The sequence below is a fragment of the Chinchilla lanigera genome, unplaced genomic scaffold (assembly GCF_000276665.1).
Source record: "Chinchilla lanigera isolate Chin_1 unplaced genomic scaffold, ChiLan1.0 scaffold00062, whole genome shotgun sequence".
In the NCBI taxonomy this organism is placed as follows: Eukaryota; Metazoa; Chordata; class Mammalia; order Rodentia; family Chinchillidae; genus Chinchilla; species Chinchilla lanigera.
The window spans coordinates 6,575,541-6,588,206 of record NW_004955463.1 but is presented as its reverse complement, the minus strand read 5'-3'; the positions used below and the strand labels follow the sequence as shown (position 1 = coordinate 6,588,206).

Sequence of the window (12,666 nt, the reverse complement as noted above, 5' to 3'; positions counted from 1 at the left end):
TCAGCCTCCCAAGTGCTGGGATTACAGGCATGCACCACCACGCCTGGCAAGATACTTTTGATATTAAATGCCAGGCACATTATAAACCAAGATAACTTCATGGCAATGTTTTTACAAACAACATGGAAATGCTCAGGTGTTTTCTTAATATTTTATTCTATTTAATGACTTCTATTGTAAATTGTAACAAAGCTTTTCTTTCGTATTAGTCATTCTACTGTCTCCTCAAATTAAAAAAAGAAAAAAAATCCTGATTTCTCATTAGTACTATTCTAAATACAAACAAGAAAACAAGTATAATTAAAAAAATCAGTGTGTTATGGTCATGATCATTTGTGAAATTTTGTATTTCCCTGCTTTCTCTTCCAAGTGGAATTTATAGATCTGAATTGTTGTGACTATGGTGTGTGGTCCAAAATCCAAAAATGATTTAAAAAAATAATCTCCAACAGACTGGAAGCCAGACATGAAGTACAAAATTTCTTGTGAAAATAAATTTCATTTGTAGACTTTTTGTAATTAAAAATAAATGGTGAAGGGAGATGTAAGACCCAGAAAGAAGGCAAAGATCTATGACTATCTTCAGGTTAAAATAACTCCTACATGAAAGTGCAAACAATTTGATTATAAAATTGCAGAGAGTCGGGTGTGGTGGTACACATCTGTAATTTCAGCACTTGGGAGGCTGAGGCAGGAGAATCACTATGACTTCAAGGCCAGCCTGGGCTACAAAGTAGTAAGTTCAAGGCCAGCTTGAACTGCATAGTGAAACTCTTGTCTCAAAATGATAAAGAAAAGAAAAAAAGTGCAGAGAAGTTGATTATAAGGCTTCTGCTGCTGCACAGCACAGTAATGCATCCCTTATCTCCCATAGCCATGGATTATCTAGTAGGCTGCTAAGACAGACTTTTTAGAAAAGTGTTTCAGTAGGAAGAACAAAGCATTTCATTAGTACAAGATACCCTGATGATCAGATTATTACATACTCTAATTATGTCCTCTGATGTTGTTCACAAAAATGTGAACATGGTTATCCCATTTTACATTCTTTCTAAATATTTTAATTAGCAATCAGAAACAAACGAAGCTAAGGAGCTAGGAACAAACAATTTTAAGAAAAGCCAGGAGTAACACAATCCAGAAAAATATAGTTCACTGGCTATTTATGATGAAAGTCCTAAATTACCTGAAAAATAAATGTTTTAATATATTGTAAGAAAGCACAAGTGTATGATTCATTTAATACTTTCATCAAATGGTTAAAATAAATCCAATAGTAGTTGTTAATGACTTAAGCTTCAGTTACCCGCAATGTTCTCGTTAAGACATTTTCTTTCCTGGGAATGCCATAAAATGAAGAAACTGATAGGAAAGTAAGAATTCCTAATCTTCAGTGACAGAAAGGACAACACAGACTACGAATTTTAGATTTCCTATCAATTAACTATATATGCATCATAAAGCATCCCTGGGGTCTACAACATATCTACTACTTAATAGTAATAGCACTGGTTAAGTTTGATACATTTAGTTATAAGAAACTTATAAATATAGTCACATTCAATCTAAAAAAATTTCCCCCAGTACTGAAGATTGAATCAAGGGCATTCTACCACTGAGCTACCTCCCCAGCTCTGTAATTTTTTTGAAGTTTCACTAAACTGCTCAGGTTGGCCTTGAGCTTCTGATCCCAAGTAGCTGGGATGACAGACGTGCACCACCATGTCCAGCTTTTTTTAAAAACAGTACTAGGGATTGAACCTAGGGCTTTGCACATGCTAGGTACATGCTCTACCAGTGTGCTACATCCTCACTCACTCTAAATATTCTAAAATATATTTTACAATCTGGATTATTTTGGTAATTATCCCCAAAGTCATGTTAGGGAACATACACTAAGAATCTAAGCTTTTAAAAATATATAAAGTGATTATAATTAAAACAATTTGAGACAAAATGAATGACTGACAGGATAATAGTATTTTTGTATTATTTTCTCTGTTCCCATTGTATCACAGACTAATTTAAAAACATCTTTAATGTTTGCAGTGCTTGTTCAAAAGAAAATTCTCTAATGACAAATAAACCTATAAAACATAAAGTCATAAAACCATTTTGAAAAGTAGGTTCTTAATTTTTGATCATTAGTAGTCTTTTTATGTAACAAAACTTTCGCGACTGTTTTGTAAAAGGTTAAATAAAAATTCCACTTCTCCAGATTATCAGTCCTTTTACTTTAACACAAATTAATGGGGCTTTGTGGTGACATTTCTTACTATGGTTTCAGCTTTATTTCTGCATAGCTTCACTGTAATATCTATTACTATGGTTTCAATTTCACTTTTGTACACCTGATGCTATCACTAATGCATACTTGCTTTCTATCACAATCTTAAAGTGGTTAACTCACTTCAAGAATTGAAGTGTCAAGTACACTTCCATTCCAAAAACATCCGCAAACTAAAACGCGTAATTTAAAATCTTTATTATTTTATCATCAAAAGTTTTCTTTCCATAGAAGAATGGCAATGTTGTGTCAGTGCATATTCTATGGAAACTTCATATCTTAAGTAACTAGCCTAGAAATCAGAGACAGCAAGTGTGTCAAGCTAGTGTGCAAGGTCAAAGACACAATGCTGCCAATGCAATTAGTATACAGAAAGAATATGCAGGTGTTATGAAAAAAATAGTCTATGGCCAAGTGAATAAAAAGCAGTGCACTGCACTGACATTCTAGAGGAACAGAAAATGGGAAGAACCAGAGGATGCATTTTCTAAAAAAAAAAAAAAACAAAACAAAACCAGCAGACCACAGGCACAAAGAGTTCCAACTGTATCACCAGCTAATTCATGCACACTTGTAGTACCTTCCTCTTGAGGGCTAGAACATTATTACATGGCAAGCCATTTCCAGCCTAATGGGCAAATGCCATAACCACAAGCAGAAATTCCACACTGCTTCCCGTCTTATAGCCAAAAGAAACAAAAGTTGGGTCAGGAAACAAAAAACACAAAAACCTGCCGCTTTAGGCATCTTTAGTAAAACGCTGAACAACTCAGAATTTATTCCCATTTTCTTGAGAAATAAACTTAAAACAAAAAAGACACCTGTCATGATTACTTAGTTTTGACTGAAGGCAAAACAATTTTTATATAAATATTCTGAAGAGACATACAAATATCCTTAACAAAATACTGTCAGATCGAATTGAAAATTTTCATAACCAGCTCCTAAAAAAGGTACTGATAATCATAAGATGTAAATGGCCACTACATTTTGATCATGCCTGGTTACTGGGAATTTTTTGGTCAAGTCTGTACCTGAAGCTGCTATACAGCTAGATTTGGCTACTCTGTATTAATTCATATGATAAGTGTCTTTCATAAGGAAATAGCAGATCTATTATCATGGGATCAAACAAATACAGGAAATATGTCTTAAGTACTTTAAAATTACATGATATAACCTAAGAATAAGAACTACTCTTATCATGGTCTAAATCTTAAATTGTTAACGCACAGATTATTTGCAAGACTAACAAGTCACTTGTTAATCATGGCAAGGCCTTATGAAGTGGGGGGCACTTAATGTATGGGATAGCAATTATTTTCCAGATGAGTTAAACATTTCTAAGTGTTATTAAACTGTATTTGAAAAGTTCTTTTACTTAATATATACAATGTACAAAATAAGTTAAAAGGAGGAAGCAGAGGAAGGTTTTCTGGTATATATGATGCAAACATGCCTCTTTCCCTCATCAGTAGTTCCGTGTATGTCCACTTTACCCAAGATAAAACACAAAAAGCCAATCAAAAATTTCACTTATAAATAGAAAAAGCATTCAAACAATGGAATTTCAACATTTTTCCCCCACACTGCAACTCACTCTACTTTGACTATAATAAACATAAATAATGGCATCTCAAAAATCTGTTTTTACATCCTTACCTTAAAGTTTAACATAAATTCCTCTAACAGTTGAGAAGAAAAGCACTCCTTTGTAACAATGCCACAAAATAATTTTCAATTCACAAAACATCAGTCTATAGTAAAACCAGCAACCCTTATGGAGGGCATGGGCATTACACTTGGCCCCTCTGAGGTATAAATGCAGCTATATTTGCATTGAGTAGATAGTCTATAAGGTATGCCAATAGTCTGCGTGTTTGCATAAAAGTGGGAGCAATATCATCCTGAAAACTTACTTTTTAAATTTTTTATAATAATGAGGATCAACTAAGAAAAAAATACCTTAGCCCAGTAATATAGGCAGAGGAAGTCTGAATTCCTAACCAATGCAAATAGTTATCACATTTAAAAAATACTTAACATTGCATTTGATTAAAAAAAAAAAGCCAAACAAGAAAAACATACAAATATTTAAATACAGCAGGACACCACAAAAAGCATACTATAGATAAGTGTGAAATCACTCAAGCTTTTCCAAGACAGAAAATCCTTTTAATCCACCAGCAAGTCTCTGTGAAAAAAATATGCGTACAATAAAAGTGTCAAGGGAGCACCTAGGATACCCCCAAGAGGCTTGCTACATCATGTATCATTACTGCCCCATTTCTTGTATGCACGGGTGGTCAACAGGTGACAAGAAGTCCATTTGACAATAGTTCAGTAACTTCCTTTTACCACTGCTGCCAGCTGAAATCATCATTGCTTCCGAAGACCAAGAAAAAGCCTAGTATCGTTGCGAAGATGACCGTGTTTCCTGTGAGAACAAGTGCACAAGCTCCCCACTCAATCTATGGAAATGAGATATAAACACTTAGTTAACAGACATAAAAAAACAAAGGAAAATAAAAAGCAAATCAAGGTTCTAACTGTATGCCAATCATGATCTAAGGTAAATATGGTTTGTAATAGCTTTTACAGCATTGAACCCTTAATGTACCTTTACATGGCTTTTATTTACCTTCGGTTCCTTTAAAAAGATAGAAAATTATGAAACAATAATTATTCAAAAACAAGCTTATCTTCTGGGTTCTGATGACACAGCATAGAATCTTATGATTTTCTGCTTAGACAGAAATTTGCTCATTCTTAGTGAAAGTAAAAATCCATTTAGAGAACAGATTAGATGTGAATTTCCAGAGATGAAAACACACTCGTGCGCATTGTTTCCAAGGGGCTGGGGAAGTCATCACCATCTCTACCTTCCAGGACAGCCAGGCATCTCCTTCACTACCTTTCTAGAGATGGTGGGGTAAATCTGGGTTGACGAGTGTTGGGGGAAGAACTGAGTATCTGCAGGCTAGCCCTTTCTCCTCTTTAGTACTTTCTTACCTGCAAAGAACACACTTCTCAAGACTTCTACGTTTTCAGTTTCACAGGGCAGGCTGGTGGGTGTTCAGCATTGAATGAGCTAACAGCTAGGTATTAGTAAGCCAAGTTGCTACAGACCTATGATATGCTCTCTAGTATCATTTTATGAATGATCAAAAACAACAAAAAATTAAGATTTTAATATTTATTTTCTAGGCTGCTATGTCTCTCATCTCATTTTCATGTTATTAAAAACTAAAGTTAACACAATCCAACAAAAATTATTCACAGAAAATAATACATTCACTTACCAGATGTGCTCTGGCAAATACAATGGGGAGTCCAAAAGCAGAGACAACGATGCCGGTTGTGAGAAATATTGCAAGTTCCTTACAAGCATTACTCATAGCATCTGTGTCATCCACTAATCTTCTTGCTATGCAGTATGGAATAGGTGAAAGGACGTAAAAAAACAGGACAAAGAGGGGCCAGTATTGGCTAGAAAAAGAAAAATAAGTTAACTGCAGTTTTTGCTATGTATGTCACTCTCCTACATACAAAATACGATTTTCTTTTTTTAAATCTTTTTGAGACAGGGTCTCACATTGCAGTTCAGGCTGGCCTTGAGCCCACTTTGTAGCCCAGGCTGGTCTCAAACTCACGATCCTCCTGCCTCAGCCTCCCAAATGCTGGGATTACAGGCGTGCGCCACCATGCCCAGCTACACGATTTTCTTTTTATAAGGTCCAAAGGAATATTGCAAAATACCAAACATGGTGGTGCATATGAAAAGTGAGTAACAAACTGAAAACTGAAATGTGAAACATTTGGAGTTACAGTATCTCTGAAATCAATGACACATTACTTTTTTTAATATTAAATAAAAAATTTAATAGATACATATAAGTAACAGTTGGCATTGAGGCCCTAAATTCTTTTTTTTTCCGTTTTAGGTTACAAAGAAGTATATGAAAAATGAGAATAGAAACAGTCAACTTTTGAAATTCATGCCTCAGCGTAAAGTTGAAGGCCTTAGCCGTGCCTTTCTTAAGTCACTAGGCACTCCTGAAATACTGAAACCAAAACACAGGAAACTCGCTGAAAGTAATACTGAAGATTTCAGTCAGAATGTAAGTTTGTCTCAGTAAAAATGGCTCACTTTTAGTGTTATTTGGTTAACTATATTGTGCCAGTGTCATTTCCTGCCAGTTATGTAAGATATTACAAGTGGGAGAAGTTGTTTGAGGGGCACAGGGAAGCTTTTTGTACTATTTTTGCAACTTCTTGATAATCTATAATAGTTTCAAACTAAAAAGTTGAAAAGAAATAGATGGTCTTTAAGACTGCCACTGAATAAATTATATGTTACAACAGAGATTGCTTGTACTCAGGGGCTTAGGGCAATAAGATCTACCTATGCATTCTTCCCAAAACATTTAAGCTGTTGAAGTACACACTTAAGAGAAAAATTTCAAATAACACAAAAGCACAAAAAGTGAAAACCAACAGTTCCCCAGACCTCCCCTGCTTTCTTTCTCAATTCCCTATGGAGCTTCTTGGCCTACACTTCCACAATCACCTAGAGATAAACTTTAAGAGGGTAACTGGATTACTGCATTGTTTTTTCATTTAATATTATCTCAAACATCTACACATAATGACTATATACCTCTTCCTCATCTGTTAAGGCTTCCTAGGACTTTCAGGGATGGACATACCATCATTTAACCATTTTTCTTTTGATCAAAGTTACACATTCATGGTATCATCAGGTTTCTTTTTTTGCTATTATAAACAAGTCTATCATAAATACCTATGCTCTCTCTCAACTACATATATTTTTGCAAACAACTGCGAGTGGATTTTTATGCAAAAGTCTAAGAAGTAAAAGCAAAGAACTATAAGCAAACTGGTCTCTAGATGAGCAAACTGGTCTCTTGGCAAACTGCACTTATTTATACTTTAGATCCCCCCACCAAAGTACCTAGCAGTACCTATCTGCCCATATATTTTGTCTTTGCCAATGTATCTCACTTAGTGTTGCAGGAGTCTGAGTATACTTTCACGTGTTTATTAGCAATGTGCAGTTCTCAGGTTTGTTGTCCATTTTTCTACTGAGTTGTCTTTTTCTAATTTATCTAAATATTAATTTAAAAAAAGTTCTTTCTAGCCTAGAAAATGCCACTGTCTACACCATTTTTAAAGTCAATTGTGTTCTAACTCTGCTTACAACATTTTCTGTAAAAGATGCTTTTCTTTTCTTATATTTAATGTTATAAATGTTTAATAGTGCTAAAAACTAAACAGCAGGACTGAGCTGTGTTGCTATCTTGCTACTGTAGACTCCATAGTAGTCAAACAGCAGATAATAATCAACAACTTCTTTCTGTACTTTGGTGTCCTAAGCTTTACAAATAAATTTTAAGTGATGATTTTTAAAAAGGTTTGTGTTTGGTGAGCATCTCTCTGCATTAATTTTACATTAGACAACAAAACATTTTTACAGATTCAAAGTAGAAACATTTTACCTTAAAACACTCAGAGAATAATTTTACGTACTTGTATATTGGAAGGGCACATCCAAGCATCAAAAACATCAGCCCAATTGCTCCTCCAAAGGACAAGCTAATCAAAGCTGCAAAGCAAGTAAGTCCAAGAGATAATATCAGTTAAACTATGTTAATATTGTTTTTGCTAATGTATTAGCATTATGAACATTACCAGTCATGCTAGAAGCAAAACAAACCTCCCCAACCTGAATGTAATAAAAGTGAGTTGTTGCCAGGTACAGTGCCACATACCTGTAATCCTACCTACTCTGGGGCTAAGGTGGAAGGATCACAAATTCACAAGGCCAGTGTAGGAAACTTAACTTAGTGAGACACCATCTCAAAAGTAAAATTAAAAAAGGCCTAGTGATGTAGTTCAGTACCAGAGTGCATTCATAAAATGTGCAAGGCCCTGGGTTCAATTCCCAGCAACAGACACAGACACACAGAAGCATGCACACTCAAACATGCGCTTCAAGAGCGTAAGTTACATAGGAAGAAGAAGTCTTCTGCGGCATCTTCAAGACAAATAAAGTGCTACAGGTTGTGCACCATCCTTAACTTGAAAAGTGAAATCTAAAATGTTCTAAAGTCTGAAGATAATTATTATTACCGATTTTGTACAAAATTACCTTGAGGCCATATACATGAAAAATAAATGAACTTTGTATTTAGATTTAGGTCCCACCCCCAACACATCCCATTAAGTAGATGCAAGCATCCCAAAATTTAAAAATCTAAAATCTGAAACATTTTTGGTTGCAAGTACTTTCAGTAAGGGAAACTCAACTCGCACTAATTTTCAGAGTTTTGACTTACTGCTACCACCCCCTCCTCCCCAATTGTTCCCTTTGTGTTGAGTGTCACAGCCCATAGGATCAAGGTCTTCCAGGCATTAGCGTTATTATTCACTCCATTACAATTCTGAAAAGCAGCTTGTACAGAAAAATCTACATTCTCAAGTTTACTGGACTTTAGAACCCTCATCCTATGGAAAAACTTCTCTCAATCAGCTTTTGCTTCTTGCGGACACCCACTCGACATGTGCCAGGTGCATTGGTATGCCCTTGTACTCCCAGCTATTTGGGAGGCTGAAGCTGGGGAATCTTTGGAGCCCAACAGTTGAAGTCCAGCCAAGGCAACATGACAAGATTCCTATCTCAAAACAAACAGAAAACCCAAAACTGATAGAAAAGAAGTTCAAAGGTGTCTATAGTTAATAATTTTACTCAACTCACTCTGTTACAGATCTTTAAATAGCTTGGAGAACGATAGCTGGGGTTCTGCCTCTAATTTCTTAAATACAAATCTGCACAATAAAGGATAGGTACAACCCTTCTGTGGGGGTCATTATTTTAAGATAGATACATTCAACAGGTGAAATACAGTTTCTAAAGCTACACACAGCAGTGTATTTTAAAGTGCTTTAAACGGGTGGCATTTCAGAACTAAAATGGTCATAATCAAGAACACCCACAGACATGGCAGCTTGGCAGATTTGGTTTTCCGTTGGATCACTGATGTAGGTCATGTCAATTCTGACCTTGTTTATTTAGTTCTTAATATTATTTATCATATCTTCAGCTAATGGGAAAAAACCAAATATTTCATTTTATAGCAAACAAAACACTTCAACCTTACAAGGAAATGCAGCATAAAGTGTGAGAAAAATACAGTACTGAGCTTATCCTTAGTTCTCTTTAGTTCAAAATAGGTCCTGAGGATCTGGCCCTGCCTGTCTCCCCTTCTGCACGTCACAGCAGCCAGCCACCTTACTCTCTGCGAACTTCTGCAACACTGGCCCCTTTCGCTTTACTGGGAATCAGAAGGCTCTCTCACCCACATGGCCTCTGCACATGCTGTCCTTTCTACCTCAGTTTCTCCTCACTCACTACAGATTTACTGAAGCCAAAGCTGTAATGGGTGCCACGTACCCGACAGCGACCACACGTGGGCCCTTCATGCTCCCAGAGCTGATGGTCTTGCCCTACTCCTCCCATCTTCCTCCAAATTAACTCCAACTTTTCCTTCCCATCTCAGCTCAATCATCTCTTCTTCAGTGAACTTTTCCAAATCTCCCAACTAGACAAATTCTCCCTACATAAATAATTTATTCATCAACTGAAGATACCCAAATGTCACGCATTCTTCTTGCTAGTGAAGTCAGAGCGATGAAAAAAATAAAGCTCTTGTTTTTGTGGAGGTTACATTCTGTGGGAACACAAAATGATTTATTAAAAAAGTAAACAAATAAATGTTCAATGATGAAGAAAAAACAAAAAACCAAACCAGATCAGGTAAGGGATGAAAATGCAAGTCTAGATGGAGTAGCTTGGAGAAGTGTCTGATGAGGTGCCATCTGAGCAGAGCCCCATGAAATGAGGGAGTAAACCATGTGGGTACCTGGGGCAGCATTCCAGACAGATGCCCTCTTTGTACTGCATGCCTCTCCTTACTCAGTTACCACAGCTGCAATTTCATACTGATTTTTGGTATATCTGTCTTTCCTTCTCAACTGGGGAGAGAAGGGAGCAAGTTTTTTTGTTGTTGATGTGCATGTTTCAACTCAAAACGTACAATTACAAGTATCTGGGGGCTGGGGATTTAGCTCAGCGGCAAAAGCGCCTGCCTGGCAAGCGCAAGGTCGTGAGTTCGGTTCCGGTACCGGAGAAAACAAAAAAAAAAAAAAAACAAAAACAAGTATCTGTAGAATTAATGTAGCTGAGTAGAAATGGCCCATAATTGAAATTTAGGAGCTCCTGGGTCCAGGTCCCTACTGTCCACTAGCTACTGTCTAAATAACTTACAAAACTCAGTTCTTTCTTCTTAAAATGAGATGCTTGATCTAAAAGGCAAAAAAGGGGCTGGGGATTTAGCTCAGCGGCAAAGCGCCTGCCTGGCAAGCGCAAGGTTGTGAGTTCGATTCCTGGTACCAGAAGAAAAACAAAACAAACACACAAACAAAAAAAAAAATAAAAGGCAAAAAAACTCTGACTGCTATTAAAAGACATTCTGAGGAAATAAAAGTATCTCAAGGTCTTGTGGACAGTAGGCAAGGTATTCTACCAGAGCTCTGGCCCTGGCGCCATCTCTCTACTCAAAATGTAGTTCCAAACATCTAAGTTCACTACTGTAAATACTGCACAGTAACACCTCATTTATTCAGAAGTCATTTATCCAGAACACAGTTAACAATCCAGAGGAAGCAAAGGCCACTATAAAAAGAAAAAATAAATGTCACAAAGCCCATACACTACAGGTAACTATTTTTGTATGTAGATGCTAAAGCTCTTATTCAGAAGTTACTCATTTTTGTGACACAACTTTTGGGTGTAAATACAACCACAGTAAAAAAATTTAAAGAATCATCTATGCTCATTTATACATTTCTTTTTCTTTTTCTTTTTTTTTTTTTTTTTTTTTTTTTTCCGGTACCGGGAACCGAACTCACGACCTTGCACTTGCCAGGCAGGCACTTTGCTGCTGAGCTAAATCCCCAGCCCCTCATTTATACATTTCTCTCAATAGATAATTCATGTACCCAGACCAAAATTCAAAACAGTGATTTTTACTCCCCGAAGTATTCACTCTCATCTATATCTTGTAAAACAAAAATTTAAAATATGATTATCTTGCATTCACATTCAAATAAATGATAGAGAGGAAGAAGAGCTGAATACAAGTAAGAAATGCCCTCCAAGACTGGGAAAAATTTTAAGTCAAGCAGAAAAATCTTAAGAGCATTTTTACAGTAATCTTGGCAAGATAGAAGTAGACTTCAAACTCTGCTGGTCTCTGTTTTACAATATAACATTATATTCTTATTGAAAAAGAAAGTTTAAATTCAGTACATTCTTAAAAGTCCATTAAAAATGATTTCTTAAAAACTCAAAGTACTAAAAGTAGAAACAAGGTTCAGTTATCAAAAAACAATTTTTAAAACAAAAATTAAGATGGTTTTACTACAACTGCCATTAAAATTAATACTGGAAAAAATTATTAATGCATTTATTTACACCCCAGAATCCAATTCCTTTCAAATGCTATTCTATAATGAAAAAATAATGTGGAACTGTTTGGAGGAATTAAAGTATCTGGGGATAATACTTCTACTCTAACACTTGAGATTGAAAAGATGTTCGGAAACAATTTTATGTGACATCTCCCAGTCGTACCAGATATGATAAAAGCCAGAGATTAAATAAATTGCTCAAAAATGTTTTCAAGATTTGCAAAGTTGCTTCAGTCTTATGAGAATGATGTGTCTTAAATGACATCAACCAGGTAAGAATTTACATACTAACCAAGTGATGCAACATTTGGAAGACAAAACTTACATTAATCTGGCTTCTACTCCCAAAGCCTTAGGGTAGGGATGGCATATCCCAATTATCTAGCAAAATGCTCCAGAGACAAAGTGTTGGTTGGTTCTGTGATTATAAAGAAATTCGAGTAAAAGGGGCCAGTTCACTAGCCTGGGAATTTCCAGAATATCCAATACATCAAAAACAAATCGTTAAGTGGTTCAAGAAATCCTAATGGTCTCTCATTATAGTAATACTCCTTCATATAAACATGACAGTCCAACAGGAAGAAAAATCCTGATAAACAATCATAACCATAAAATCCTACTGAAACCAAAAATGTAAGTACAACTCTACCTGAGGCACTTTCACCTGAATAGGATTTACTTAGACAAGAGCTCTGCAATTTCCTTCTTCAAGTCTGAGTGACTCTTATTAATGACACTGAAGAAATGGGGGAAAAACGGCAACATCCTAAAGCGTACAGCATTTTACAGTAAACTCTTTCACATAAAGATTTAAAAGGCTCGCCGGG

General features: G+C 35.8%; 1 protein-coding gene across 1 annotated transcript; it reads right to left on the bottom strand.

The window, feature by feature from the left end:
* Positions 1-2,468: 2,468 nt before the first annotated feature.
* On the bottom strand, positions 2,469-7,913 carry Leprotl1 (leptin receptor overlapping transcript-like 1; the record flags this gene model as incomplete). The annotated part of the gene is given in 3 exon segments (XM_013521532.1): positions 2,469-4,758; positions 5,590-5,776; positions 7,838-7,913. Coding segments are annotated over 3 exon segments (380 nt in total), but the record flags the coding sequence as incomplete, so codon positions are not given.
* Positions 7,914-12,666: the final 4,753 nt, after the last annotated feature.